The sequence below is a fragment of the Gorilla gorilla genome, chromosome 19 (assembly GCF_029281585.2).
Source record: "Gorilla gorilla gorilla isolate KB3781 chromosome 19, NHGRI_mGorGor1-v2.1_pri, whole genome shotgun sequence".
Lineage (NCBI taxonomy): Eukaryota > Metazoa > Chordata > Mammalia > Primates > Hominidae > Gorilla > Gorilla gorilla.
In genome coordinates, this window is record NC_073243.2 from 38693023 (window position 1) to 38720490 (window position 27468).

The 27468-nt window shown below is 38.9% G+C and overlaps 2 protein-coding genes across 2 annotated transcripts in view; both read right to left on the bottom strand.

Moving 5' to 3' along the window:
• FCHO2 (FCH and mu domain containing endocytic adaptor 2) overlaps positions 1-27468 on the bottom strand; it is a 134284-nt gene that overhangs the window by 76578 nt on the left and 30238 nt on the right. Inside the window, exons 3-6 of the mRNA XM_055367023.2 lie at positions 24334-24408; positions 23215-23356; positions 22970-23122; positions 6898-7002 (exon numbers count right to left, since the gene is read on the bottom strand). Of these exons, the coding sequence (XP_055222998.1) occupies positions 6898-7002; positions 22970-23122; positions 23215-23356; positions 24334-24408 (475 nt within the window). The remainder of the gene's footprint in view (positions 1-6897; positions 7003-22969; positions 23123-23214; positions 23357-24333; positions 24409-27468) is intronic.
• On the bottom strand, positions 15803-17586 carry LOC129527962 (CTD nuclear envelope phosphatase 1-like). The gene has a single exon (XM_063700444.1). The coding sequence runs from the start codon at positions 16523-16525 to the stop codon at positions 16190-16192; it is 336 nt and encodes a 111-aa protein (XP_063556514.1). The 5' UTR covers positions 16526-17586; the 3' UTR covers positions 15803-16189.

Consider the following 27468-nt stretch of genomic DNA (forward strand, 5'->3'; position numbering starts at 1 on the left):
TGCCAAATTAAATCAGTTCTAAGGAATGGGCCTAAGCCTTACTATTTTTCTCTTGTTAGTTTATCAAATTTAATTCCCTGACCCTATATTTAATGTCTAAATTTCTTCAGTCACTTTGGTGACCAGAAATCACCAAATGATATCTAATGTGTAAATGGTAAGAACCTCTAAAAAAAAAAAATCCAGAATGGTGAAATTACAGTTTCGGCAGTATTGCGACAGCCCAAAAACTTGAATCAATTTGATTTATGAGGAATGGCAGAGTTAAAATGGAATACTTGTCATTGATTAATTTTGACCAAGTCAATGAGAATACAGTACCAGTATTTCAAGATCCTGAATTATTCTCAAGAACTGAGGATCAAAAACTGAGGAGCATTTAGTAGAAGGATGGCCCTTAGCTTAAATTTCAGCAATTTAATAAACAAGATATTTTCTCAGACAGGTAGCCATTAATTTCATTTGAATGACCCTTAATTCTGAGGAAACTGTCTTCATTCCCTTTTGAAAAAGCTACACTCAACAAGGCAGATCTTTATTTATTTAGAAATATCTTAAAATATGAATCCACAGAGAAACTCAAGGCATGATTCAGATGCAATTTTGAAACTGTGGGGTTTTGGGGGTAGGGGCACACTGCTAACTATCACAATTCCTCAAAATTAGTGACTACTAAGCTCAGAGCAATTCAGCAATGGGAAATGGATATAGTCTCAAATGCTTGAGTATACATAAACGAACTTTCCTGAACAAATTAGATAGGCACTTTACTCCCTGCAACTTCAAATTCACTGTGTTCACATGTATTGTTACATTAATTTTTTTTTTTGAGACGGAGTCTCGCTCTGTCTCCAGGCTGGAGTGCAGTGGCGCGATCTCGGCTCACTGCAACCTCTGCCTCATGGGTTCAAGCAACTCTCCTGCCTCAGGCTCCCGAGTAGCTGGGACTACAGGCATGTGCCACCACGCCCAGCTAATTTTCGTATTTTTAGTAGACAGAGTTTCACCACGTTGGCCAGTATAGTCTCAATCTCTTGACCTCATGATCCGCCTGCCGCGGCCTCCCAAAGCACTGGGATTACAGGCGTGTGCCACCGAACCCAGCCTGTTACATTAATTTTTAAAAGTATAGTCATGAGCCACATAATGACATTTCTGTCAACAACTAATGCCATATATGACAGTGGTACCAAAAGATTATAATAGGTATGAAAACTTTCTATTGCCTAGTGACATCATAGCTGCCATAACGTAGTGCAACGCATTACTCACGTTTGTGGTGATGCTGATATAAACAAACCTACTGTGCTGCCTGTCACATAAAAGTACTGCATAGCACATAATATACAGCACATAATACTTGATAATAAATGATGTTACTGGTAAATGTATCTACTAAACTACACTTTTTATTATGAGTGTAATCCTTCTACTTATTAGAAAAAACAATAACTGTAAAACAGCCTCCAGCAGGTCCTTCAGGAGGTATTCTAGAAGGCTTTGTTACCATAGGCGATACTTTTTTTTTTTTTTCCTGAGATGGAGTCTCGCTGTGTTGCCCAGGCTGGAGGGCAGTGGCGCAATCTCAGCTCACTGCAACCACTACCTCTCGGGTTCAAGGGATTTCATGCCTGAGCCTCCCGCGCAGCTAGGATTACAGGTGCGTACCACCACGCCCAGCTAATTTCTGTATTTTTATTAAAGATGAGGTTTCATCATGTTGGCCAGGCTGGTCTCAAACTCCTGACCTCAAGTGATCTGCCCACCTCGCCCTCCCAAAGTGCTGGGATTACAAGTGTGAGCCACCAAGTCCAGCCAGAGATGATAGTTCTATGCATGCTACTGCCCCTGAAGACCTTCCAGTAGTACAAGATGTGGAGATAAAAGAGCAATCCTAACGATACTAAGCCTATGTAGGCGCACGTTTACTGTGTGCGTTTGTGTCTTAGTTTTTAGGAAAAAGATTTAAAAAGTTAAAAAAAAATAAAAATTTTAAAACAGAAAAAAAGCTGATCGAGTAAGGATATAGAGAAAATACTATTGTACAACTGTACAATGTGTTTCTACTTTAAGATGTCATCACAAAAGAGTCAAAATGTTTAAAATTTTTTTAAGTTTCCAAAGAAGTTACAGTAAGCTAAGGTTAATTTATTATTGAAGGAAGAAAACAATTTTTAATAAAATTTAATGTAACCTAAATCTACGGTGCTTATAAAATCTACAGTAGTGTACAGTAATGTCCTAGGCCTTCACATTTACTCACTACTCATTCACTAACTCAACCAGAACAACTTCCAGTCCTGCAATCTCCATTCAACATAAGTGTTCTATTCAGATGCAGCATTTTTAATCTTTTATACTGATTTTTACTATATCTTTTCTGTTTAAAGACACAAATACCATTTTGTTATAACTGCCTACAGTATTCAGTACAGTAACAGGCTCTACAGGTTTGTAGCTTAGAAACAACAGACTGAACCATATAGCCAGGTCTGTAGCAGTCTACACCATCTAGGTATGTGTAAGTAAGTACATTCTCTCTCTCTCTCTCTCTTTTTTTTTTTTTTTGAGACAGAGTCTCACTCTGTCACCCAGGCTGGAGTGCAGTGGCACAATCTCGGCTCACCACAACCTCTGCTTCCCATTTCAAGCAATTCTGGTGCCTTAGCCTCCCAAATAACTGGGATTATAGGCGTGCACCACCACGCCCGGCTAAGTTTTGTATTTTTAGTAGAGACAGGGTTTCAACATATTAGCAACTCTAGTCTTAAACTCCTGACTTCAGGTGATCTGCCCGCCTCAGCCTCCAAAAGTGCTGGGATTACAGGCGTGAGCCACCATGCCTGGCCATGCATAAGTACATTCTATGATGTTCACACAATGACAAAATTGCCTAACGACATTTCTTAAAGTGTATCCCTGTTGTTAAGCAACACAGGGCTACACTATCTTCTCAGCCACTAAAGATATATAAAAGTACGCTAATCCTAATAATCTTTAATCTGAGGGTACTGCTTAACAAATCTCAAAGTTTCCATAAACTAGCCGTCTCACTGCTTTAAAGTAAACAAAATCTCCATATTCTGTTTCAAGTGTCTCATTAATCAATAGTGTTTTAGTAAAAGCATGAGCATAAAAAGTCACAATTTCAATCATTTTTACCCTAAACCTAAATTTTAAAAACTTAAATCACAAATACTCTAAATCTAACCTCTTTCACCCTAGAGACTCAATGATCTTCTCCCACTAGTAAATATAGGTCCTACCACCCAAATTTGATTCTCACTATACTGTCAGGTTCTTTATTTCCCACTGAGACTGGTCAACCCAGCTGGCCTGGAAAAACAGTTAAGTGGAGAAGTAAAAGGATTACCTTCCCTTCTAAACTAACCCAAATTAAAGTCTATTCTCTATGAAGAAACAATAATTAACCTATTCTGCAGCTGTAGAGTATGACAGAAAGAGAGGGTGAGACAGAAACAGAGATCTCTAAGATCTTGAGAAAGAACAAATACACACACATTAGTAAAGTATGCCATTATCTTTATTTAAAAGCAGCATGGTCACACATTTGCTCAAATAAATTAATGTTCCCATCTTAAAAAGGGCAGAATGGGCTGGCACGGTGCCTGTGATCCCAGTCAGCATTTTGGGAGGCCGAGTTGGACAGATCACTTGAGCCCAAGAGTTCAAGACCACCCTGGGCAACATGGTGAAACCCTGTCTCTACTAAAAATACAAAAATTAGCTGGACATGATGGTGCACACCTGCAGTCCCAGTTACTCAGGAGGCTGAGGTGGGAAGGTCATTAGCCTGGGAGGCAAAAAGCCTGCAGTAAGTCAAGATCGTGCCATTGCACTCGAGCCTGGTTGACAGAGTGAGACCCTGTCTCAAAAAACAACAAAAAACAAACAAAAAAACCAGAAAGGCAGGATGAACAATTAAAATGCCATTTTGAAAAAAAAATGTAATGAGGAAGCAGAACATGAAAAGGAAATGGAAAGATGTGCTGAACGTTCTTTTTTATAAAGTAACATCAACAAACAAAAAACTCTGACTATAGCAAACTCTATTCCAATTTTAAAAATTAATGAAACGGCAAATGCTTAGCTGATAAAGACTAATCATTTAATGTGAAATTAACATATCAACAATAACTGCGTTATAAATGCGTGCTCCTAATGATTTAAAAGACAAAACAGCACTTGCTGAAGTCTGCAATGACCTCAGTTGCTACAGAAATTGCAACTTTCTATCTCACTAGACTTGAAGCCTTATTTAAGACAACTACCTAAACCCTTCCTTCTTGAAGTTTCTTTTTCCAGCTACCATGACATTACACTTCCAGTTTTCTTCTTTCTTCTTTGGCTTCCTCTATTAAAATCTCAATAATGAGTCTCTCAGAGCTTGGCCCTGAGGCCCTTTCTTCCCCACACTCTAAAAGTGATGTCATCATGGCTTTGTGTACTGACAACACCCTATTTTATATGGTCTGATAATCCTTATTCAAAACTTTTGGGACCAGGCGAGTTTTGGAATTCCTTTTCCTCCCTTGTTTTTTAAATAAAGATATATAGTATTATTTAGAATGCCATATACCTCATTCATAACACTACCAGCAGGATCTGTAGTGGCATCTGTTTATCAAACACATTAATATTTCTAAAGGAAAATATACGTAGGATAAAGACTATAGATAGCCTCATATCAGTTCAAGTCAAGTTTTGTTGTCAAATAAATCACAGGAAAAAAAAATACTTGGTTTTCAGAGCTCTTCGGATTCAGAATTGTGGATAAGGAACTGTGGACATTATGTCCAGCCCAGATTACTTGGCTCCTCCAAAACTGCCCTCCTGATGTCACCAATTATGTATCTCATAGGCGTCTCACAATTAACATGTTCAAAATTGAACATCTGATCCCTTCCTTCCATCAAACTAACAGTTCTTCATCTAATCTTCCCCATTCATCTCTCTCCACATAGATTTAACAAGCTAAAACCTGGAAGGGATCCTGATCTTCCGAAGAATTCCTCAACCCATCCTATCCCTGCCATCTCCAATGCATTCACTTCTCTCCTTCTCCAAGACCACTACGCTGGCCCTCATCCTTCTCACCTGACTACTATACTGACTTCCAAACTGGACTCTTGATTCTCCTTTAGACATACTCTAATCAATTCTTCCCAAAACTGCCAGAATTATCTTTAAATGTAGGTCAGATCATGTCACATCCCTGCCTAAAACCCTTAGGCGGCTTCTAGCTGCTCTTAGAAGAAAACCTAAATTCTTTTGCCATTAAAAGTAATGGCAAAAACTGCAATTACTTTTGCACCAACCTAATGTAACCTAGTCCTTGTGTATCAATTCAACTTCATTTCTCACTACCATTTTCCCTTACTCAGGTTTAGTAAGCATTTTTTACTTTCCAGAATGTAAGTTCTTTTATACCCTCTGGGCCTTCATACTCATGATCCCCAAAGCCTGTAACTCTCTTGCCCTATTAATTTCTTACTCACTCTTCAAGTTCCAGTTTTAAACATCACTTATCTTAAAAGGCCTTTCCTGACTCCCTAATCCAAATTAAGTCACTGCTATTATTCTGTCTCATGGAAGCCTATTATTTTCCTTTGCAATACTTACAATAATTTATAACTTTATATTTAAGCATGTATTTAATGTCTGCCTCCTTCCTCTATACTGTAAACACCATCTCAAGCACGGAGATATTTGTCTTATTTACAGATGTACTGTATACACACCAGCACCTAACAGAGTCTATGCCATTGTAGGTAAAGATGGATATGCACATACATGCACACAAGTATGCAAGACTTCGCTTTCTAAGATATGAGCTGTTCACTACTTCAAATGGGAAGACATAATGAAGACATAGAGTCCAAAAATTCAGATTCACAAAGTCCTTCTTTCATATCAACTGAGTGCCTACTATGATCTGGGAACTATTCTAAAAGCTGAGGATATAGCAGTAAACAAAACAAATCCATCCTTGCTCTCATAAACTTAAATTTTAGTGGAGAAAAACAGACAAAAAATATAGGTAAAAGAACTCATGTGCTTCACTATGTTTCTGGCCCCTTAGACATAACTAAGAACATTCCAAAAAGGAGTTCATCCACCAGCCTCAGGACTACAGTGAAGACGATGTAAAACAGCTGCAGCCAACCCATAATGAACACGCAGCATGAGAAAGTAATAAACCCTTGATATTGTAAGCCACTGAGATTTCTGGGGCCTTGTGTCACCACAGCATACTTACTCTGACCTGACTGATACAGGAATAAAATTCTTGGTATGTAAGATCACGATAGGTGCTAAGCAGGAAAATAAAACAAGGAAAAGGACAAGAAGCAGGGGCAGCGGAGAGTGGAAATGTTAGGTATGATTCCTAAAACGCAGCCACCTTAAACGAGGTCTTTAATTAAGGTTCTGAGAACACTACACCAAATATAATTTATCCCAAGCTAATGGATGGCAGACATTTGTGTCTGTCTTCCCTCACTAATACGTAAGTTCTTTGAGACCAGGGATTTTTTGGGTTGTATTGACTGCCGTAGCCTCACTACTAAGTCACTTCCAGTTTTCTTATTAATGCTTCTTAAGCACTGTCTTCATCATGTACCAATGCCCTCAGTTTCCCCAATTACCTTTAAACAGGCTCTTCTGATCTACCTGTATAATTCCTTATGACATTATAACTATTGCATCTTGGTCCTCAATCTCCAAAACGCGACATGTATTTTTAAAACAGCATCATTAACAAATTGAGATTGTGCATTTTAAAACTTCCAACACTAAAAAATTATATGAGAGAAAAATTAATCAATATACACAAATATAAATGCCGTTTTCAATCTGAAGCCTTAAAATACCAACCTGAGCTGTTTCTGTCATTTTCTGTTCGAAATCAGCTTTTGCTAATGCGTATTTTTCCACATAGAGTTTATAGGTATCTGTAGCTTTCTTAGATTTAACAGCTGCCTGTAATAAAATTAAAAAAAAAACTTTTAACTGTGCATTGACCTTTTTTCTTTCCTAATGTAAGTTAATATGAATAACAAATTAAAATACATTTTGAGAGTTCAATATGACATATAACTAACTTTGATACTTGTTGTGAGGCCCTCTTTAGTCTTTATTGTTGTTGTTACAGTCAGCCAAGAAGTCAGGAAGTAAACACTGATTCTCTTTTCTGTTTGATGGAATGTGCTTTGAAAAGTTAAAATACTCTCATTTTAAATCCCAGGCTAAGATTGCATAATTACATTATACTGCTACAGTGTTACTAAGATATGTTAACACACTGTTGGAGAGAAACTTCCAGACAATATACAAAAATGTCACAATACCACCAGAACGTGCTTGACACTCCTTTTCGCAGCTGTGAATTTTCCTCCACCACAGCATACATATATTTCATTCAATGTCTGATTAAACCTGTCTATAAACTATAAACCTATCTCGAAAGTTGTGAAGACTGGTTTCCTCGATGTTTCTCAGCTTCCATTATGCTCCAGCAAATACAGAAACTTGTTTTTAATCTTTGCCTATTTTTTCAAGACTTAAAAAACGAAACTGTTACCATAATAGTATAGTTCTGGTTTTATAAGTTACTTATTTAATTAAAAAAACATATTAAGCAGTACTGTACAACCTATACATAAACAGAAATTGCAATAAAGTAACACAGCCACAGAAGTTAAGGTAAATTATAAGAAGATAGGCATTTGAGAAAGGAAAAGATTATGTGTAGTTTGTAGGCTGAAGCAGATACACAGCTATCAAGAAGCTTGATATTCTCAAAGGCCTGATCAACTTGGACACAGGAAGATGGAGTGATGTGGATGGACTAAAAAAGAGTTTAAAGGAGATCAAAGAAAGACAAGCTATAGGATTTCAAGATATAAAAATCCCCATTTTCTTGACGAGGTGACAGATGGGTCTGGTATGAGTGAGAAACAGTAGGGTAGGTTGGGAGCTTAAGGAGAACAAAAAAAGTTTCAAACCATAATTGTGGAGGATGCAAGAGCTCATGACTAGATGAATAAAAGTGTTGCTAAGTGCCACTAAAGTCCAAGGAAAGCTGTAAAATACTTAATTTGTTTAAAGCCGATCAGTACCAATATGTAATTATCTTTAGCCATGATCAGGAATCTATAAACAAAAAACTACAAAGAGAAAACTGGGTTTACCCTGAGGTTTGGGTTTGGTAAGAGGTACATATAGTCCTACTCCCTAAACAAGCAACTTTGTACTCTCTCTAAAATGTAACTGTTTATACTATATTAAGTATATATGTTATGTACTTTCCTGCCTTCTTAAAGAATATAGGATGCCACTTTACCATGAAACATAAACAAAGCTGATTTTGGAGCCAGAAGAAATTCAACTGAAATTCTGGCTCTACCATTTACACTACTGCCCCTTTATCCATGGGGAATACATTCTAAGATCCCAGTAGATGTCTGAAGCCATGGATGGTACAGACTCTGTATTATATACTATGTTTTTTCCTATACATACATAACTATGATAAAGTTTAATTTATAAATTAGGCACAGTAAGAGATTAACAACAACTAATAAAATATAACAATTATAACAACATACTGTAATAACATCATATGTGAATACGGTCTCTCTCTCTCTCTCTAAATATTCTACTGTACTGGACAGTAGGTAACTGAAACCAAGGAAAGTGAAATCTCAGCACTGCACTACCCATCTGACCTTGTCTTAGAAATTTATACAGTTCTCTCATTACTAAAAAGGGAACAATATCACCTTTTTTAAAAAAAAAAAGCTGTAGTAGTAATGAAATGTAGTTATACAAAACGCTTGGAATAGGGTCTGGCATACAGTTAAATTTAAAAAGAAATAGTGCCTGCTTTTATTATGGTTTCTAACAAGAAATGTCATCAAGAAAATACATCATCATATTTTGCTGTAATATAAAGACATATCCGAGTTACTGAGTTGTATTGAGCTGTCTATCCCTAGCGAAAGTGACTAAAACCCGTAACAATTTTCTAGTTTGCTCCTATAGATTTTTTTTGTTTTACTCTTCTCCCAGTTCCACACAGCTGACATTATTTTATACCAGTTACTGGAATCCTCTAATATCCTTCCCCTGTTCAAATACGTAACAGCTAAATGAAATGGATAGAGTTTACCAAGTACCTTTGCAAGAAACCCAGATAACCAAGTTTGCTAGAATTTATTTTAAAAACAATTATAATGGCATGCTTAATCGGGGTTTCCTTTTGGATTTTTTTATGCAAATAAATTTTAGTTTGTTCTTCTAATACCTGTATTTTCAGTGAGTATAAGAGCAATCAAACAATCTACAGTCCTTCAGAGTGAATTTTTTTTCTTTTTTTTTTTTGAGATGGAGTCTCACTCTGTGGCCCAGGCTGGAGTGCAATGGTGCAATCTTGGCTCACTGCAACCTCCGCCTCCCAGATTCAAGCGCTTCTCCTGCCTCGGTCTCCCAAGTAGCTGGAATTACAGGTGCAAGCCACCAGGCCCAGCTAATTTTTGTATTTTTAGTAGAGATGGGGTCTCACTCACCATGTTGGCCAAGCTGATCTCGAACTCCTGAACTCAAATGATCCACATGCCTAGGCCTCCCAAAGTGCTGGGATTACAGGCATGAGCCACCGCACTGGGCCTTCAGAGTGATTTTTAATGACACAGCCTAGCATAATGATGTAACCCTACTGAAAGCCCCTTCTTTGCTTGTTCCTAATACCTCATCCTGATACCTACTTTTTTCTTTTTCTCTGCTGCTCATTAAATTATTGCTTAATAATTTATATGCCAGCTATTGATAAAGACAAGTTGTGATCATTCCTAATACAGATATTTACAGGTCAAAAGGAGACCCATAAAACTGGAAAATTCCAAAAATACCTAACTATAATGACTGTGCATACACTTTTACAAGTAATTTACTGGGCGGGCATGGTGGCACATGCCTATAATCCCAGCATTTTGGGAGGCCAAGGCAGGAGGAATCACTTGAGGCTAGGAGTTCAAGACCAGACTGGGCAACAAAGTGAGACCCTGTCTCTACAAAAATTTTAAAAAAATAAAATACAATAAAAATTTTTAAAAAATAAGCCAGGTGCAGTGGCTCATGCCTGTAACCCCAGCTCTTAGGGAGGCAGAGGCAGAGAATAGTTTGAGCCCAGGAGTTCGAGACCTGCCTGGGCAATACAGCAAGACCCCATTCTCCAAAAATAAAATAAAATAAAATAAATTATCCAGGCACAGTGGCACACACCTGTGGTCCCAGCTACTCAAGAAGCTGAGGTGGAATCACTTGAGCCCAAGAGTTCAAGGCTGCAGTGAGCTATGATAATACCACCACACTCCAGCCCAGACAACAGAGACCCTGACTCAAAAAACAAAAAAACAAATACCATAAAAATAAAACGGGAAAGATTGTGTGAAATAAATTACTTTTTTTTTTTTTTTTTTGAGACGGAGTCTCGCTCTGTCGCCTAGGCTGGAGTGCAGTGGCGCGATCTCGGCTCACTGCAAGCTCCGCCTCCCGGGTTCACGCCATTCTCCTGCCTCAGCCTCCCGCGTAGCTGGGACTACAGGCGCCCGCCACCACGTCCGGCTAATTTTTTGTATTTTTTAGTAGAGACAGGGTTTCACTGTGTTAGCCAGGATGGTCTCGATCTCCTGACCTCGTGATCCGCCCGCCTCGGCCTCCCAAAGTGCTGGGATTACAGGCGTGAGCCACCGCGCCCGGCCTAATAAATTACTTTTTTAAAAATAAATTTCTTTTAATAGCAATTTCTTTTAGACAAACACCTAGCAGGTTTTCTTTTCATAGACTGTGTACAAAATAAGATACCACACCTTCTCAACTTACCATTCAACCCTCTCTCTAACTTCTTGTTCTGTACTATTTAATATGTCTTGGCTCTCCAAGAAAAAGAAAGCTTCTTGAAGACAGAAACAATAACATGTATTTAGCCTTAAAAACATTCATAGTTCCCAGCGTGGTGATAGACAGAAACAATAACATGTATTTAGCCTTAAAAACATTCATAGTTCCCAGCGTGGTGATAGGCTAGGAACTAAACATTTATTTACTGTTGCATGCAAATTATCACTTCATAATATAATGGCAAATCAGAAAAATATTTGAATAAGTCATTTTAAAAAGTAAGCATCTATTCTAAAGCCTATAGCTAAAATAAACTCAAAACTAATTTTATTATATTAATGAAGTGGAAGAATTCAAATAATATTTTGCTATGATTATTTTCCAAGTAAATATATATGCTGTGTTATGGACCATACAATGATAGCTTCTCACTAACAAGAAATTTATAACCTAATAGAAATAAAGGATGACTACCTGGAGGAACATTACTACTTATAAAAGACATGTATTTCTAAAGTATAAACAAAGAAATTATTTTATAACACTATGCATCAAACATTATAGGCCTTTAAGAGATGGAGGGAAGATCCTGAATCATTTCATCTTCCTATACTCACGTAGTCTCTAGAATTCTAACTAATTTTGCTACTCAAATCTCTACTGAGTCAAGAGGGATAAAACCATTAAGGCTTTTACACCAGCATATTTTCATAAATTTCTTTTTTTCCTCTCATGATATTCTCACTATAAATCCTGGTCTATACATTCAGCACTTATTTGTTCACTACTTCTGGCTATAAAACTATTATCTTTATCTCAAAGGTTAATGGCTGGATCTAAATCAAAATTCTAAACAAAGAAGTTTTATGAAGCGTACCCTCTGATATCAGGAAATTATAAAATTTTATTTCTCTTATTTGAAAGCATGAAGAAAGAAGGTACTCTTTTTAAGTTCTGACTTATATTTTTTCAATCAGCTCTTTTTTTTTTTTGAGACAGGGTATCACTCTGTCACCCAGGCTAGAGTGTAGCCTCAAACTACTGGGCTCAAGTACTTTAGCCTCCCAAGTACCTAGGACCATAGGCACATGCCACTATGCCTGGCTAATTTTTTTTCTTTTTTTGTAGAGATGGGCTCTCACTGTGTTGCCCAGGCTGGTTTTGAACTCCTGGGCTCCTGCCTTGGCCTCCCAAAGTGCTGGGATTACCAGCATAAGCCACCACCATGCCCAGCCTAGCTCTCACTCTTGAAAGGTAAAATTGATACGCCAGAGTCAGAATCTTAAGGAAATTACAAATCAACTTTAAGAAGCATCTTTAATACAAGATGATAGGGAGAAAAAAAATGAAAGAAAAAAGAAATAGAGAAGCATCTTAGAAAACTGACAAGAGAAGCACTAACTAATAAAGAAATTTCTTTTCATTTCTTTTTTTTTTTTTTTTTGAGACAGGATCTCGCTCTGTCATCTGGGCTGTAGTGCAGTGCTGCAATCATGGCTCACTGCAGCCTCAACCTCCTGGCCTCAAGCAATCCTCCTCCTGCCTCAGCCTCCTGAGTAGTTAGGACTACAGGTATGTGCCACCAGTCTTGCTGTTGTAGGCCTGGGCCGGAATGCAATGGCGCAATCTCACACTGACTAATTTTTTTAAAAACTTTTTGTAGAGATGGGGTATCCCTACATTGCCCAGGCTGGTCCCAAACTCCCAGCCTCAAGTTATCCCTCCACCCTGGCCTCCCAAAGCACTGGGATTACAGGCATGAGCCACCATGCCCCACCAGAAATATGTATATTTTCTGAAAGCAAGAAACATCTTTCATAAGAAACAGCTACACAATACTAAATTATTAAGTCAAAACAACTTTCTAAATAACATATTATGCTTAGTTAGGAATGCTATAAATTCTTAAGGTAGAATTATAGAAACTGAATGGCCTCATCATAAAAAAGTGACAATCTTTATGGTCATTATTAAAAGGGAAGTTGGGCCAGGTGTGGTGGCTCATGTCTGTAATCCCACCACTTTGGGAAGCCGAAGCAGGAGGATGGCTTGAGACTAGGAATTTGAGACCAGCCTGTGCAACATGAGACCTTGTGTCTACAATTTTTTTTTTATTGAGACAGCGTTTCACTCTTGTTGCCCAGACTGGAGTGCAATGCCACGATCTCGGCTCACCACAACCTCTGCCTCCTGGGTTCAAGAGATTCTCCTGCCTCAGCCTCCCGAGTAGCTGGGATTACAGGCATGTACCACCACGCCTGGCTAATTTTGTATTTTTAGCAGAGATGGGGTTTCTCCATGTTGGTCAGGCTGGTCTCAAACTCCCAATCTCAGGTGATCCACCCGCTTTGGCCTCCTAAAGTGCTGGGATTACAGGCGTGAGCCACTGCCCCTAGCCTTTTTTTTTTTTTTTTTTTTGAGACTGAGTTTCACTCTTGTTGCCCAGGCTGGAATGCAGTGGCGTGATCTTTGTTCACTGCAACCTCCACCTCCCCGGTTCAAGAGATTCTCCTGCCTCAGCCTCCTGAGTAGCTGGGATTACAGGCATACACCACCATACTCGGCTAATTTTGTATTTTAGTAAAGACAGGGTTTCACTACGTTGGCCAGGCTGGTCTCAAACTGCTGACATCAGGCAATCCGCCTGCCTCGGCCTCTCTAAGTGCTGGGATTACAGGCATGAGCCACCGTGCCTGGCCTACAAAATTTTTTTTTTTAATTGGCTGTGCATGGTGGCACATGCCTGTAGTCCCAGCTACTCTGGAAGCTGAGGCGAAGGATTGCTTAAGACTGGGAGTTCAAGGTTACAGTGAGCCGTGATTGTGCCACTGCACTCCAGCCTGGAAAACAGAGGGAGACCCTGTCTTGAAAAATTAATTCACTAGTTAATTAATTCACTAATTAATTAAAATAAAAGGGAAGTTGGAGCATTTGTTCTTAAGAGGAAACTGTGCTTTAAAAGTAATAGCTACATTTCTTCTCATAAGCAAGAGTGGCTTTAATACATTACCTATGATAATAAAACAAATCTAAGTTTTATTCATTTCCTTAGCATTATAAATTAATATACTACCAAAAACATTTTAAGTGCCTATGACTTTTATAGTACAATCCATGAAGCCAGTATATACATATAAAATAAGTACTTAGTCAATAGTCCATAAACATGAGTACCTACTAAGTGGTGTTTTATAAAAATGAAGGCTTGTGGTTGGGTGTGGTGGCTCACACCTGTGATCTCAGACTTTGGAAGGCTGAGATGGGCATATCACCTGAGGTCAGGAGTTCAAGATCAGGCTGGCCAACAAGGTGAAATCCCATCTCTACTAAAAATACAAAAATTAGCTGGGCATGGTGACGCATGCCTGTAATCCCAGGTACTTGGGAGGCTGAGGCAAGAGAATCGCTTGAATCCAGGAGGCAGAGATTGCAGTGAGCCAAGATCGTGCCACTGCACTCCAGCCTGGGTAACAGAGCGAGACTCCACCTTAAAAAAAAAAAAAAAAAAAAAAAAAAAGGCCTGTGAATGAGTGAATGAGATAACCAAATTATGTTATAACACCTATAGTATTTACGTTTTTAAGTCACAAAAAAATTATTCAAAGATCTATGACTTTTAAAAAAAATCCACATTCTTGTTAATAAAAACCTTATGATAGGCCAAAATAGCTGACTTGGATTAAAATATATTACAAATCAGAGAACCCACTAACAATATCTAATATCACAAGCAGAGATGCCACCTCTGAGGAGACCAATTAGAAAAAAGCAACCCTTCCTCTGAGCAGTCCATCCCACCGAAGTCCATCCCTGTGAAGCACAGGGTGAATTTTAGCCAACTCACAACCCTTGGACACAACTACATGCTCCACTCCTGCTCAATATTTTAATAAAAAAGAAATCATGAGCCGGGCCTGATGATTCACACCTGTGATCCCAGCTATTCGAGAGGCTGAGGCAGTGAGGTGATCACTTGCGCCCAGCAGTTCCAGGCTGCAGTGAGCTATGATCATACCACCACTGCACTCCAGCCTGGGTGACACAGTGAGACCTCACCTCTAGATAAAAAAAAAAAAAAAAAAAAAAAACTTTAATTGCATCTAAATCATTACATTAAACTTGTTTTGGTTTACATGAAAAGACTCAGAATCATTTATTTATGTGTAATCGCTAGTCATCATATATTTTTTGAGTGGTCACGGCATACTAGGTACTATGGTAAGCCCACTGGGGTTCACAAAAAAGAAGACAATGGTATTTAACCCAGCAGTACTTTAACCCTCTGGATAGTTTTAACTAATTTAGATCATAGACATTTGCATTAATGATATGAAACCCATACCAATTCACTGTTGGGCATGAATGTTATAGTATCTACCAAGAGTAAACTGCTCCTGTGACTTACATTTTTTTTTTTCTTTTTTGAGACAGAGTCTCGCTCTGTTGCCCAGACTGGAGTGCAGTGGCTCGATCTCGGCTCACTGCAAGCTCTGCCTCCCAGGTTCACGCCATTCTCCTGCCTCAGCCTCCAGAGTAGCTGGGACTACAGGCGCCCGCCACCACGCCTGGCTAATTTGTTGTATTTTTAGTAGAGACAGGGTTTCACCGTGTTAGCCAGGATGGTCTCGATCTCCTGACCTCGTGATCCACCCACCTCAGCCTCCCAAAGTGCTGGGATTACAAGTGTGAGCCACCGCGCCTGACCACATTTTTTAAAGTAATTATTTTATTTTGAATAAAGTCAGCTCCTGTCCCATTCCCCTTACATTCTCATCACAAGTAATTTCCATCATGTGCTTATTGTTTACTGTCCCCATACATGTCCCTAATACTTTACCTGTATATAAATAGCATTTTTTTTTTCAGTTTTGTACAAGAGTTTAGAAAAAAAAAAATCAAATCACAACAAAGCTGACTTGGCTTCTCTTTGAGCCTCCTGGATCACCGTGTATCTGTGGCTCTGGCGGGTCCTGCCGCTCCACCACAAACACTGTTTTAGTTCTCCTAGGCCTCTGCCTGTCTCCCAGCCTGAACTCCATTCACACATGGAGTGTGAACACGAAGTTAGAGTGAGGCTGCTTCAGGGCCCCAGGCCCATGCGTCCATCCAGACTCCAAGTGGAGTGTAGGGCTTCCGGGGCAGAGAGGGGTTGGAGGGGCAGACCCTGCCCAGGCAGTCCTCACATTGGACAGGGCATCAAACGGCATCCCAAGGGCTCGCCCTCCCTTTCCCCCCAACCCCAACTCAGGTGAAGGGGGAGCAGCTGTCACCAGAACCTATACTGGTGAAGGTTGCGGCTCAGCACGGAACGAACATCAGCGGTGAACCTGAGGGCATCCAGCATCGGGAGCAGGTTGAGAAGGGTTGTGTCACTGGGGTCACTGAACCAGGATTTGATGGTGATGGCCTTGTCTGGATGGCTCCTGTAAACCCCTGGAGAGTTATCCAGGATCACAATGCTGGAGAGGTCACTGTGGACCAAAGAGAGGTCCTTGATGTAGCTGCCCAACTCCAAAGTGCAGTGCTGTCCGTAGTATCTCCTCTTAAGAATGCTTCTGCTATTGTCCAGTTTATCTGCCACAGCAGAGCCATAGATCTCCATGCTTGCTATAAACACCACCAGCTCCCACCACTGGCTCACGACTTCCAAAAAGAAATCCACATGGGGCCTCTAATGTACAAAGAAACGGACAGGATGTTTGTATATTACCACCTTGAGGATGAAGTCAGGAGGCGTTCCAGGCCAGACTGTGAGCCTCAGGACCCCATCATGGTGGGAGTGAATAAGTGTCTCATCCGGATCCAGCACCATGATCTTCCTCTTCACCTAGCTGATTCCAGGACAAGAAGATAAGGGGATGATATCATATCGAACAGTTTGGTGCTGAATTACCGTGCAGATCTGCCACCGCAAAAGGGCGGAGAAGCTCCAGAGCTTGGCGGCGAAGGCCACGAACGTGCGCAGACCCAGCAGACACCGCATCCGCATCATTCTGATGACCCTGGCACTGCCTGCTCTGCCGGCCCCGCTGGCCCCGGGGGCCCCCGTGGCACAGCTCCGCCAGTCCCCCGTTGCCGGGAGGGGGAACGGCAGCCCTAAGTGGCAGGAGAGGCTGCAGAGAGGGGTATGGAGCAAGCGGCTCAGAAAGTCACCCCTGGCGAGGTTTTGGAAAGCCCAGCGGAACGGGGAGCTGGCGGACAGGCGTGGGCAGCCTGCGGGGGCCCACACGGGCTGGGAGTGGCACCAACAGCTTCGGGGAAGTTGCGAGCCGAGACAGGTCGGGCTAGGATTGGGTCCTCCGAGACCAGGAGGGAAGCGGAAGGATTAATTGGGGAAGGGGACAGTGGGGGAGGGAGCAAGGATGAAGGGGGAAGAGGGGGGAAAGCAGAGTCAATAGCTTTTTTCTCTTTTTACAGAGAATTAAAGGTTATATAAAAGGCATCAAATTCTACAAATCCTTTTGAAACTTTTTCTTGCTCAATATTATGCTTTTTACATTTACTCACGTTAATACATGTCATTCTTTTTTAACGTGAATCCATCACCTAGCTTCAAGACTCAATCTATTCTTTCCCCTTTTCTTTGCAAGAGTAATATTTATTTAAACTACTGTATTGTATCCCATTATATGAAATACATAACAGGATTTTTTTTTTTTTTTTTTTTTTGAGACAGAGTTTCGCTCTTGTTGCCCAGGCTGGACTGCAGTGGTGCGATCTTGGCTCACTGCAACCTCCACCTCCCGGGTTCAAGTGATTCTCCTGCCTTAGCCTCCCGAGTAGCTGGGATTACAAGCGCCCGCTACCACGCCTGGCTAATTTTTGTCTTTTTAGCAGAGAAGGGGTTTCGCCATGTTGGCCAGGCTAGTCTTGAATTCCTGACCTCAGGTGATCCACCCACCTTGGCCTCCCAAAGTGCTGGGATTACAAGTGTGAGCCACCATGCCTGGCCAATAGGATTTTTTTTTCAATTTGACAATTGATCTATGATTAGAGGAGCTGCTATGGTTTGAATGCTTGTGAAACTTAATCCCCAATGTGACGGTATTGAGAGGTGGGACCTTTAATAGATGATTCGGTCATGAAGGCTCTGCCCTCATAAATAGATTAATCTATTAATGTATTAATCGGTTCATGAATCAATGGATTATCATGGAAATAGGACTGACAGCTTTATAAGGAGCAAACAGAGACCTAAACACACTCAGCCCCCTCATATGAGGTCCTGCACCTTCTGAGAATTCGGCAGACTCCCCACAAGCAAGAAGGCTCTCACTACATGTGGCCCCTCAACCTCGGACGTCCTTCTCATCCTCCCTAACTGTAAAAAATAAATTCCTTTCTTTATAAATTATCCAGTTTCAAGCCAGGCATGGTGGCTCACACCCAGCACTTTGAGAGGCCAAGACAGGCAGATCACTTGAGGTCAGGAGTTCAAGACCAGCCTGGCCAACATGGTGAAACCCCATCTCTACTAAAAACACAAAAATTAGCCAGGCGAGGTGGCACATGACTATAATCCCAACTACTCGGGAGGCTGAGTCACCAGAATTGCTTGAACTCGGGAGGCGGAGGTTGCAGTGAGCTGAGATGCCGCTACTGCACCCTAGCCTGGGTGACAGAGTGAGACTCTGTCTCAAAAAAAAAAAAAAAAAAATTACCCAGTTTCAGGTATTCTGTCATAAGCAACAGAAAACAAACCACACCAGGAGTCCAATACATTTATATGTATTATGATTATTTCTTTCAAATTATTTTCAGTTTTCTGTTTACTGACAAAGCATTTCCTTTTTTTAACTTTTATTTTAGGTTCAGGGGAACATGTGAAGGTTTCTTATATAGGTAAACTGTGTGTCACGGGGGTGTGGTGCACAGCTTATGCGTCATCCAGGTAATAAGCACAGTAACTGACAGGTATTTTTTCTGATCCTCTCCTTCTTCCCTTCTCCCCACCCTCTCCCCTCCAGTAGGCCCCAGTGTCTGTTGTTCCTCTCTTTCTATGTGTTCTCATTGTTTAGTTCCCACTTATAAGTGAGAACATGCAATATTTGGTTTTCTGTTCCTGCATTAATTTGCTAAGAATAATGGGCTCCAGCTCCACCCATGTTCCCACAAAAGATACAATCTCATTCTTTTTTACGGCTGCATAGTATTCCACAGTGAATATGTACCACATTTTCTTTATCAATTGTCACTGATGGGCATTTAGATATTGTGAATAGTGCTGCAATTAATATTCACATGCATGTGTCTTTATGGTACAACGATTTATATTCCTTTGGGGATATATCCAGTAATGGGACTGCTGGGGTGAATGGTAGTTCTGTTTTTAGCTCTTTGAAGAATCGCCACACACTGCTTTCCACAATGGCTGAATTAATTTACACTCCCACCAACAGTGTATAAGCATTCCCTTTTCTCCACAACCTTGCCAGCATCTGTTATTTGACTTTTTAATAATAGTCATTCTAACTAGTGTGAGATGGTATCTCATTGTGGTTTTGATTTGCATTTCTCTGATCATCAGTGATGTTGAGCTTTTTTTCATATGCTTGTTGGCTGCATGTATGTCTTCTTTTGAGAAGTGTCTGTTCATGTCCTTTGCCCACTTTTTAATAGGGTTGTTTTTCTCTTGTAAATTTGTGTAAGTTCCTTATAGATGCTGGATGTCAGACCTTTGTGAGATGCATAGTTTGCAAACATTTTCTCCCATTCTACAGGTTGTCTATTTACTCTTTTGATAGTTTCTTTTGCTGTGCAGAAACCATTACGTTTAATTAGATCCTATCTGTCAATTTTTGGTTTTGTTGCAATTGCTTTTGGTGTCTTTGTCATGAAATCTTTGCCCATTCCTATGTCCAGAATGGTATTGCCTCGGTTGTCTTCCAGAGTTTTTATAGTTTTGGGTTTTACATTTAAGTCTTTAATCCATCTGGAGATGATTTTTGTATATGGTGTAAAAAAGGGGTCCAGTTTCAATTTTCTGCATATGGCTAGACAGTTATCCCAGAACCATTTATTGAATAGGGAATCCTTTCCCCATTGCTTGTTTTTGTCAGTTGACAGACCATTTCTTTAAAGTGCTCCATTATTATCTTCAGGTTTTCTTCCAAGCACTTGATCTTACCAAAAGGTATCACTAAAAGATTTTCAGAAAATAATCAAAGCCATTACTTCCTCAAATGGTCCTTAAAAGGTCTGTTAACTGAAATATCAAAGCATTGTAGCTGTCCAATCATGCAACGAAGTTTGCACAGGCAATTCAACTACACCATAAAAGCTATCTTACCAACCATGACTATACAATACCATCAATTGAAAATGCATTCTGGTTTCATATGAGGAAAAAAAAAATACCCATTTTCTTTTTCTCTGGGGTCTAGGTCTGAATTTATTTAACCTGCTTAATACCTATAATGTACTTTCAATATGAGGGCTCTTGAATTTCTTCAATTCTGAAACATTTTGAGCTGTTAACTCTTCAAATATTACTTGTCCTTCCATCTCCTCCATTTTTTTCCTTCTGAAATTAGTATTAGATGAATGTTGGTAACGTTTGCTTCTCCTACTATGTTCTGGGTAAGGTCCCTCCATACTATCTTCAAAACTCATTCTTTGACTATATCAAGTCTAAAGTTTCTTTTCTCTATTGCTTTTTAAAAAGTTCAATAACCATATTTTTCATTTCCAAGTTTTCTAATTAGCTGTTTTTTTCTATCTAGTAGATCTTGTTTCATTACATTTAATTTCTTAATCTTCTTTAATGTAAGTTTATGTTTATTTATTTGAACATCCTCAAGACACATCGTTTTTGTTCATTTTTTATAAATTTAAATTTCATCTGGAGTAAATTCTTATTCCAATTATTGAATTTATTGGTTGTTCTAGTATTAGATTTCTTAGGTGTGTGCTACAATTTTGGTTGTTTGCTCATTCAGGAGTTTTTTTTTTTTTTTTTTGCCCTCTTTTCTCTTCTTCTCTCTCTCCCTTCATCAGTACTGCTGAACATTCATAGAATAAAACATAAATGGTACCTCCTAGAATTGTGTTATGCTTTATACTTTATGCTCACCCATCCCCAACCAGTTTTCAGGTTATCTCCTGCCACCCCTCCAAGGCCCCAATTTCATTTCAGTCTTATGAAAGTAATTTTTAATTACTTCCCTGCAAGAATATTGTAGATATGGCCAAAATAGTCATGAAATGATTCCTTTGCTTGATTTCAAGTCAGGATTGTGTCTCTGTATCTGTGTCCCTAAATCCCCAACTTCCAATAAGGCTTTAGTTCTTGTCAGCAACCCAAGAGCCTTCTTTTCTCCCTATCTATAGTTTCAGGCAATGAGCCAGGCTCTTTGTACCTCATCCTAAGAGGGGAGCTTTTAGTCCCTTTTGCCACGTAAGAGCCAAATTCCACTGCCTACTTTAGGACTTTTGAGTTCAACAGCTTGCATAATCAATCTCTACGTGCCATTTTGGATTTCTGTTCTATTCTGGTCCACAGAGATAAAATATTATTCTTTTTGGACCCTGTTATTTCGTTTTCCCTTTTTATATTTTATTCATAATTGCTATGTCTGAAGCAGAGGGTGTTTTCAAACCATGAATTTACTGTGTCTCCTTTTGGCCCCTCCCAATTTTTATTATACAAATCCAATTTTTATTATACAAACACAATATATTGCTCCAAATTCATTTTTTTCATCTGTGACACAGTCCCCAGAAGGTCCTGAGATTATGTGCCTTATTGCTCCAAATTCTAAATCACCTATTTTCATTTTTCCACATTCTCTTCTAGTTTTTTGCCCATGTATAGTCATATATCATATTTCATTGGTTAGTTGTTTAAAATATTTTGGACCTCAGGTATATAGAAATGGATTAATTACATTATCACAAGTCTTGTAACAGCCCCTCTTATTTAATTATATGATATTAATTTCTGAGTTGATTTGGTTATTCAGACTTGTAACAGAAGACTTTCTATCACCATCTGTTGTTAAAAATTAACTCTTATCAAACTTCAATGTAAAACTAGTATTCCGTTTAATATGCTTCATCAAAAATAAAGTATCTGTGAATTTAAACATGTAAAAGTATATAAATACACAGCTGTTTTATAGTCATAATCATACGATTGGTACAATTTGGTTTTCTTTTTTACTGGATATTTCAAACATTTTACAAAGCTTTCAAAATTATCACTCCACATGGCTCATTCTTAAGTGAGATATACCACATCAAATAAGTAAATGGTTAAACTGTTTTGAAAGGAGAAAAAAAAGCTACTTTCCATTAAAACATAAATGGAAGAAAAGGTTGTGGTTTACCACAATGCTACATAAATGTGCTCAAAGTCAGCAATAAATCACCACAACACACATTTAAAGCTTATGTGCAAGTACCTATATCTTTCTAAATATGCCAAAATCTTGTTTCAAAACAATTTTACCTCATGGTTAAATTTTACACAAAGTAATTACCTCAATTATGTTACTACAAAAATATCCTGAAAATTTGTCACTGACATTTAAAAAATCATTGTTTTTTGGTTGGGTGTGGTGGCTCATGCCTGTAATCCCGGCACTTGGGGAGGCCAAGGTGGGCGGATCACCTGAGGTCAGGAGTTCAAGACCAACCTGACCAACATGGCGAAACCCCATCTCTACTAAAAATACAAAATTAGCCGGATGTGGTGTCATGCGCCTGTAATCCCAGCTACTTGGGAGGCTGAGGCAGGAGAATCACTTCAACCCAGGAGGCAGAGGCTGCAGTGAGCCAAGATCGCGCCACTGCACTACAGCCTAGGCAACAAGAGCAAAACTCCGTCTCAAATCAATCATTGTTTTTTAGTGCTTGCTAACCTATTTACCACAGATAACATACTTTACAAATCTCCTGTGTTTTACTTGGGTAATCACTAGGACTGTAAGGCACAGTGTCTTCATCTTTAAAATGAGATAATTTTCAGTTTGATCTAAATATTAAATGCAATTTTGTATGTCAAGGTGCTTTGAAACCACAGATATGTAATTTTTATTATGATTACCTTTTCTATTTCTCTTTGTGTAGCTCCTTCCTTTTTCAAACGCTCCTGTTCTACACACTTGGCATTGTAATTTTCCTTGGATTTCTGGAGGGCCTGAGTTATGCTCTGAATGGTTTGGACAGCTTCCAGAGTTCCTGCAACTTCTTCTTTAGTCTGTTTAGTATGAAATGATCCATCAAAATGACTGAACTATAAAGTATTCAATATCTGACCAATCAATTATTTAACAAGAAAAAAACAGATACCTTTTTATGAGACTTTACTTGTTCTTCTCCATACTTCTGAACTTCCTTTATTAATTCTTGTAATTTTCTAACAAGATCCAAGTGACAATTTGCTAATTTCTCTGTAGATGTTTTGAATACATCCCATACTGGTGCAAATGTTCTAAGAAAATAAAAAATATGGGAATAACTTATTAAAACTAAAAAAGAAAATTAAGGTTCTAACAAGGAACCAATGGAAATAATAGTGGTATATATGGCAACTTTATTTAGGCAAAAGATGAAATTAAAATAATGAATAAAATGATTGACAGACTGACCTTGAATTTTTTTTGTCATTGGTTATTTAAAATATTTCTGGACCTCAGGAATATAGAAATGGGTTAATTACATTATCACAAGTCTTAACCCTCTTAATTATATTAATTTCTGAGTTGATTTAGTTATTTATACTTGTATCAGAAGGCTTTCTATCACTGTCTATTGTTAAAAATTAACTATTATCAAACTTCAATTTAAAACAAGTATTCCATTTAAAACGCTTCATCAAAAATAAAGTTTCTGTGAATTTAAACATGCAAAAGTCCAATTTTTAGATAATTATTCTTTCCATAATTGTTATGGCAATGAGCACATCTCATTTTAAATGTATTCTTTTCATTATTTTCATTTTTCAAGGAACACATTTTTAATACAAATTTTTAAAAGGAAGATTTAATGACAGTCTATAAAATCACAGGAGACATTTTTAATGCATCTTAATCATTTCAATAAAGTTTATCTTAAGTGAGTTTTTAAAGATCACTGTTAAACTACAACAGAATTTAAATAGGAACTTACAGACAACTAGAATAAATACATTGCATGTGCATAAGATAACATTTATAATCTCAAACACTATTGAATGACTAGTTTTTAAAAAGGGAAAAAATAAATTTCATTTAGTTTTGACTGCATTGACTGATTCAGCAAGTTCAATTATATTTTCTATCAAGTGAAGAATATATTAATATTTACAGATACTTTTAAATAAGCATACATTTTACTATGCTTTTGAACTGTTATGTCCTCAAAAGGAACCTAGAATCCTTAAGAACTTTGCCTACATAAACATTGAAAAAGAGGAAGAAATTAACTCACCCAAGTTGTGAATAATTGCTTGCAGATTTTGCTAGTTTTGTCATTGACCTGGAGTATGCCTCCTCTATGGTAGCTCTGTTAAATCAAATATCCACATCATAATACTTCTTATTTAGTGACCAAAAATAGCAAAGTTATCGAAATACAATTAAAAGTGCAAAACAAAAAGATACCTCAAAAATTACATGTTAAAAATAAGTACATATATGTAGTCATGAATTTCTGGCCTATCTTCAAATGTCCTTTCTGGTATAGAACTAAAATAATTTATATCACACACACAAATTTTTTTTGAGACAGAGTCTTGCTCTGTCACCCAGGCTGGAGTACAGTGGTATGATCATAGCTCACTGCAGCTTTGACCTCCTAGGCTTAAGCAATCCTCCCACCTCAGCCTCCTGAGTAGCTCACACTACAAGCATGCCCCACAACACCCAGCTAAGTTTTGTATTTTTTTGTAGAGATGGGGCCTTGCTATATTGCCCAGGCTGATCTGGAATTCCAGGGCTCAAGCAATCCTCCCACCTAGGCCTCCCAAAGTGCTGAGATCATAGGTATGAGCCACCACGCTCAGCCACAGAAAAAATTTTAATGGAATCACAACTCTTTTTATCTTTAGTACCAATGCTTATCTGAACAGGAAATACATGAGTGCTACTTCTTGTATTCTCTGTGTCTCTGTAAGCTGATTCACTGTGATAAGTGTGTCATTTGTATTTAATAGTTCTTTGTTGTACTTAGTTTTATTATTCTTCAACACTGTGATGCACATTTAATAGAACAAGAGATTAATGACAGTCATTTGCACAAAACTAAATATATCATCAAGTCTGAAATCCTGAACTTCATTCATGACTTAATTTATTTTGTGATCAGATCTAAAATATTAGCAAATATTTCACACTAGAAAACTGTGTTTTATATAACTACTGTTTAGCATATGAGATTTTATTCCATAAAAAACATCCACAGCCATTAAATATAGAATTCTAAAAGACACAAATTATCCTACAGACATGTAACCTATAAATACAGAATACACATTTTGTATGGCCTTCTTTTTTTGAGACGGAGTATGGCTCTGTCACCCAGGCTGGAGTACAGTGGTGTGATCTTGGCTCACTGTAACCTCCGCCTCCCGGATTCAAGCGATTCTCCTGCCTCAGCCTCCCGAGTAGCTGGGACTACAGGCACTCGCCACCACGCCCAGCTAATTTTTGTATTTTTAGTAGAGACAGGATTTCACAATATTGGTCAGGCTGGTCTCAAACTCCTGACCTTGTGATCCGCCCCACTCAGCCTCCCAAAGTGCTGGGATTACAGGCATGAGCCACTGCGCCCGGCCTGTATGGCCTTCTTAACACTACAAAACTTATAGTTTTACCTTTTGCCTGGCTCTTCTCAATGTGTGCTACCCTTAATAGGGGAACATTCTACAACTACCATCATCCCTCCATTTACTTTGATTGGTCCAACTAACTTTCTGCTTCTAATGTCTAAATCCAGATCTTCACACTGCTCTTGCACTGATCCATCTGTTCAATATCTAACTGCCCCAAACATAATTAAGATATGTGAACCACCTCAAACTCAGAATATCTAAACTAATCTCCAAACTCTTTCCCAACCAAATTTGCACAAAAACCAGCTCTCTAACAAAAAGGAAATATTAACAGTAACTGCCTCTCGCTAATAGTACTGTGACTCTTTCCTGCTCCTTTAAGCTCTTCTGTCATTTTAAAGTACTATTACTACAAGAGTAATACTTTGTTCACCCAAAAAAGTTAATATTAGTATATCAATGTGTGAGTTTAACAGCAAGGTAAAGAAGTTCAATTTCCAGTACAGATTAAACATCCCTAATCAGCCAGGCACAGTGGCTCACACCTGTAATCCCAGCACTTTGGGAGGCCGAGGCTGGCAGATCACCTGAGGTCAGGAGTTCAAGACCAGCCTGGCTAACATGGTGAAACCCCGTCTGTACTAAAAATACAAAAATTAGCTGGGCATGGTGGTGGGTGCCTGTAATCCCAGCTACTCGGGAGGCTGAGGCAGGAGAATCGCTTGAATCCGGGAGGCGGAGGCTGCAGTGAGCCAAGATCATGCCACCGCACTCCAGCCTGGGCAACAAGAGCGAAACTCTGTCTCAAATAAATAAATAAACAAACAAGCATCCCTAATCAAAATATCAGAAATGCTCCAAAATCTATATATATTTTTGAGGACCAACATGATGCCAAAAGCAGAAAAATTCCACACCTGACCTCATGACAGGTCATGGTCAAAATTCAGTCAAAACTCTGTTTCATGTAGAAAAATAGTTAAAATAGGCCGGGCACGGTGGCTCACGCCGGTAATCCCAGCACTTTGGGAGGCCGAGGCAGGTGGATCATGAGGTCAGGAGATCGAGACCATCCTGGCTAACACGGTGAAACCCCGTCTCTACTAAAAATACAAAAAAATTAGCTGGGCTTGGTGACACACGCCTGTAATCCCAGCTACTCGGGAGGCTGAGGCAGGAAAATGGTGTGAACCCGGGAGGCAGAGGTTGCAGTGAGCCGAGATGGTGCCACTGCACTCCAGCTGGGCGACAGAGCGAGACTCCATTTCAAAAAAAAAAAAGAAAAAAAAAAGAAAGAAAAAGAAAAATAGTTAAAATATTGTATAAAATTACCTTCAGGCTATGAGTATATGGTGTGTATAAAACATAAACAAATTTCAAGTTTAGACTTGGGTCTCACCCTCAAGATTTCTTGCTATGTATATGCAAATACTCCAAAATCTGAAAAAAAATCCTAATTCTAAAAGACTTCTGGTCCCAAGCATTTCAAATAAGGGATACTTAACCTGTAATAGTGAATAAGATTATTGACACAAAAACTTTTCTCACTGAGGAAAATTTAGAAAACATGGTAAGTTGAGGGTGGGGGCAAGGTAACTGAAAAGCATTAGAAAACTTAAGGGGCAGTTAACAATCAAGATCCAAGAGAAGGGCATCCAGACAAGTCAGTCAGGTATGTGGGGCAGCTTCTTCCTTGGGGGTATCCAGAAGAGGTCGCTGATCAGTTGAGAAGTGAAACAGAGCTTTTCTCAGCCTCACAGGTTAAGGGAGCCAAAAGTAAAAGAGTTCAGGTC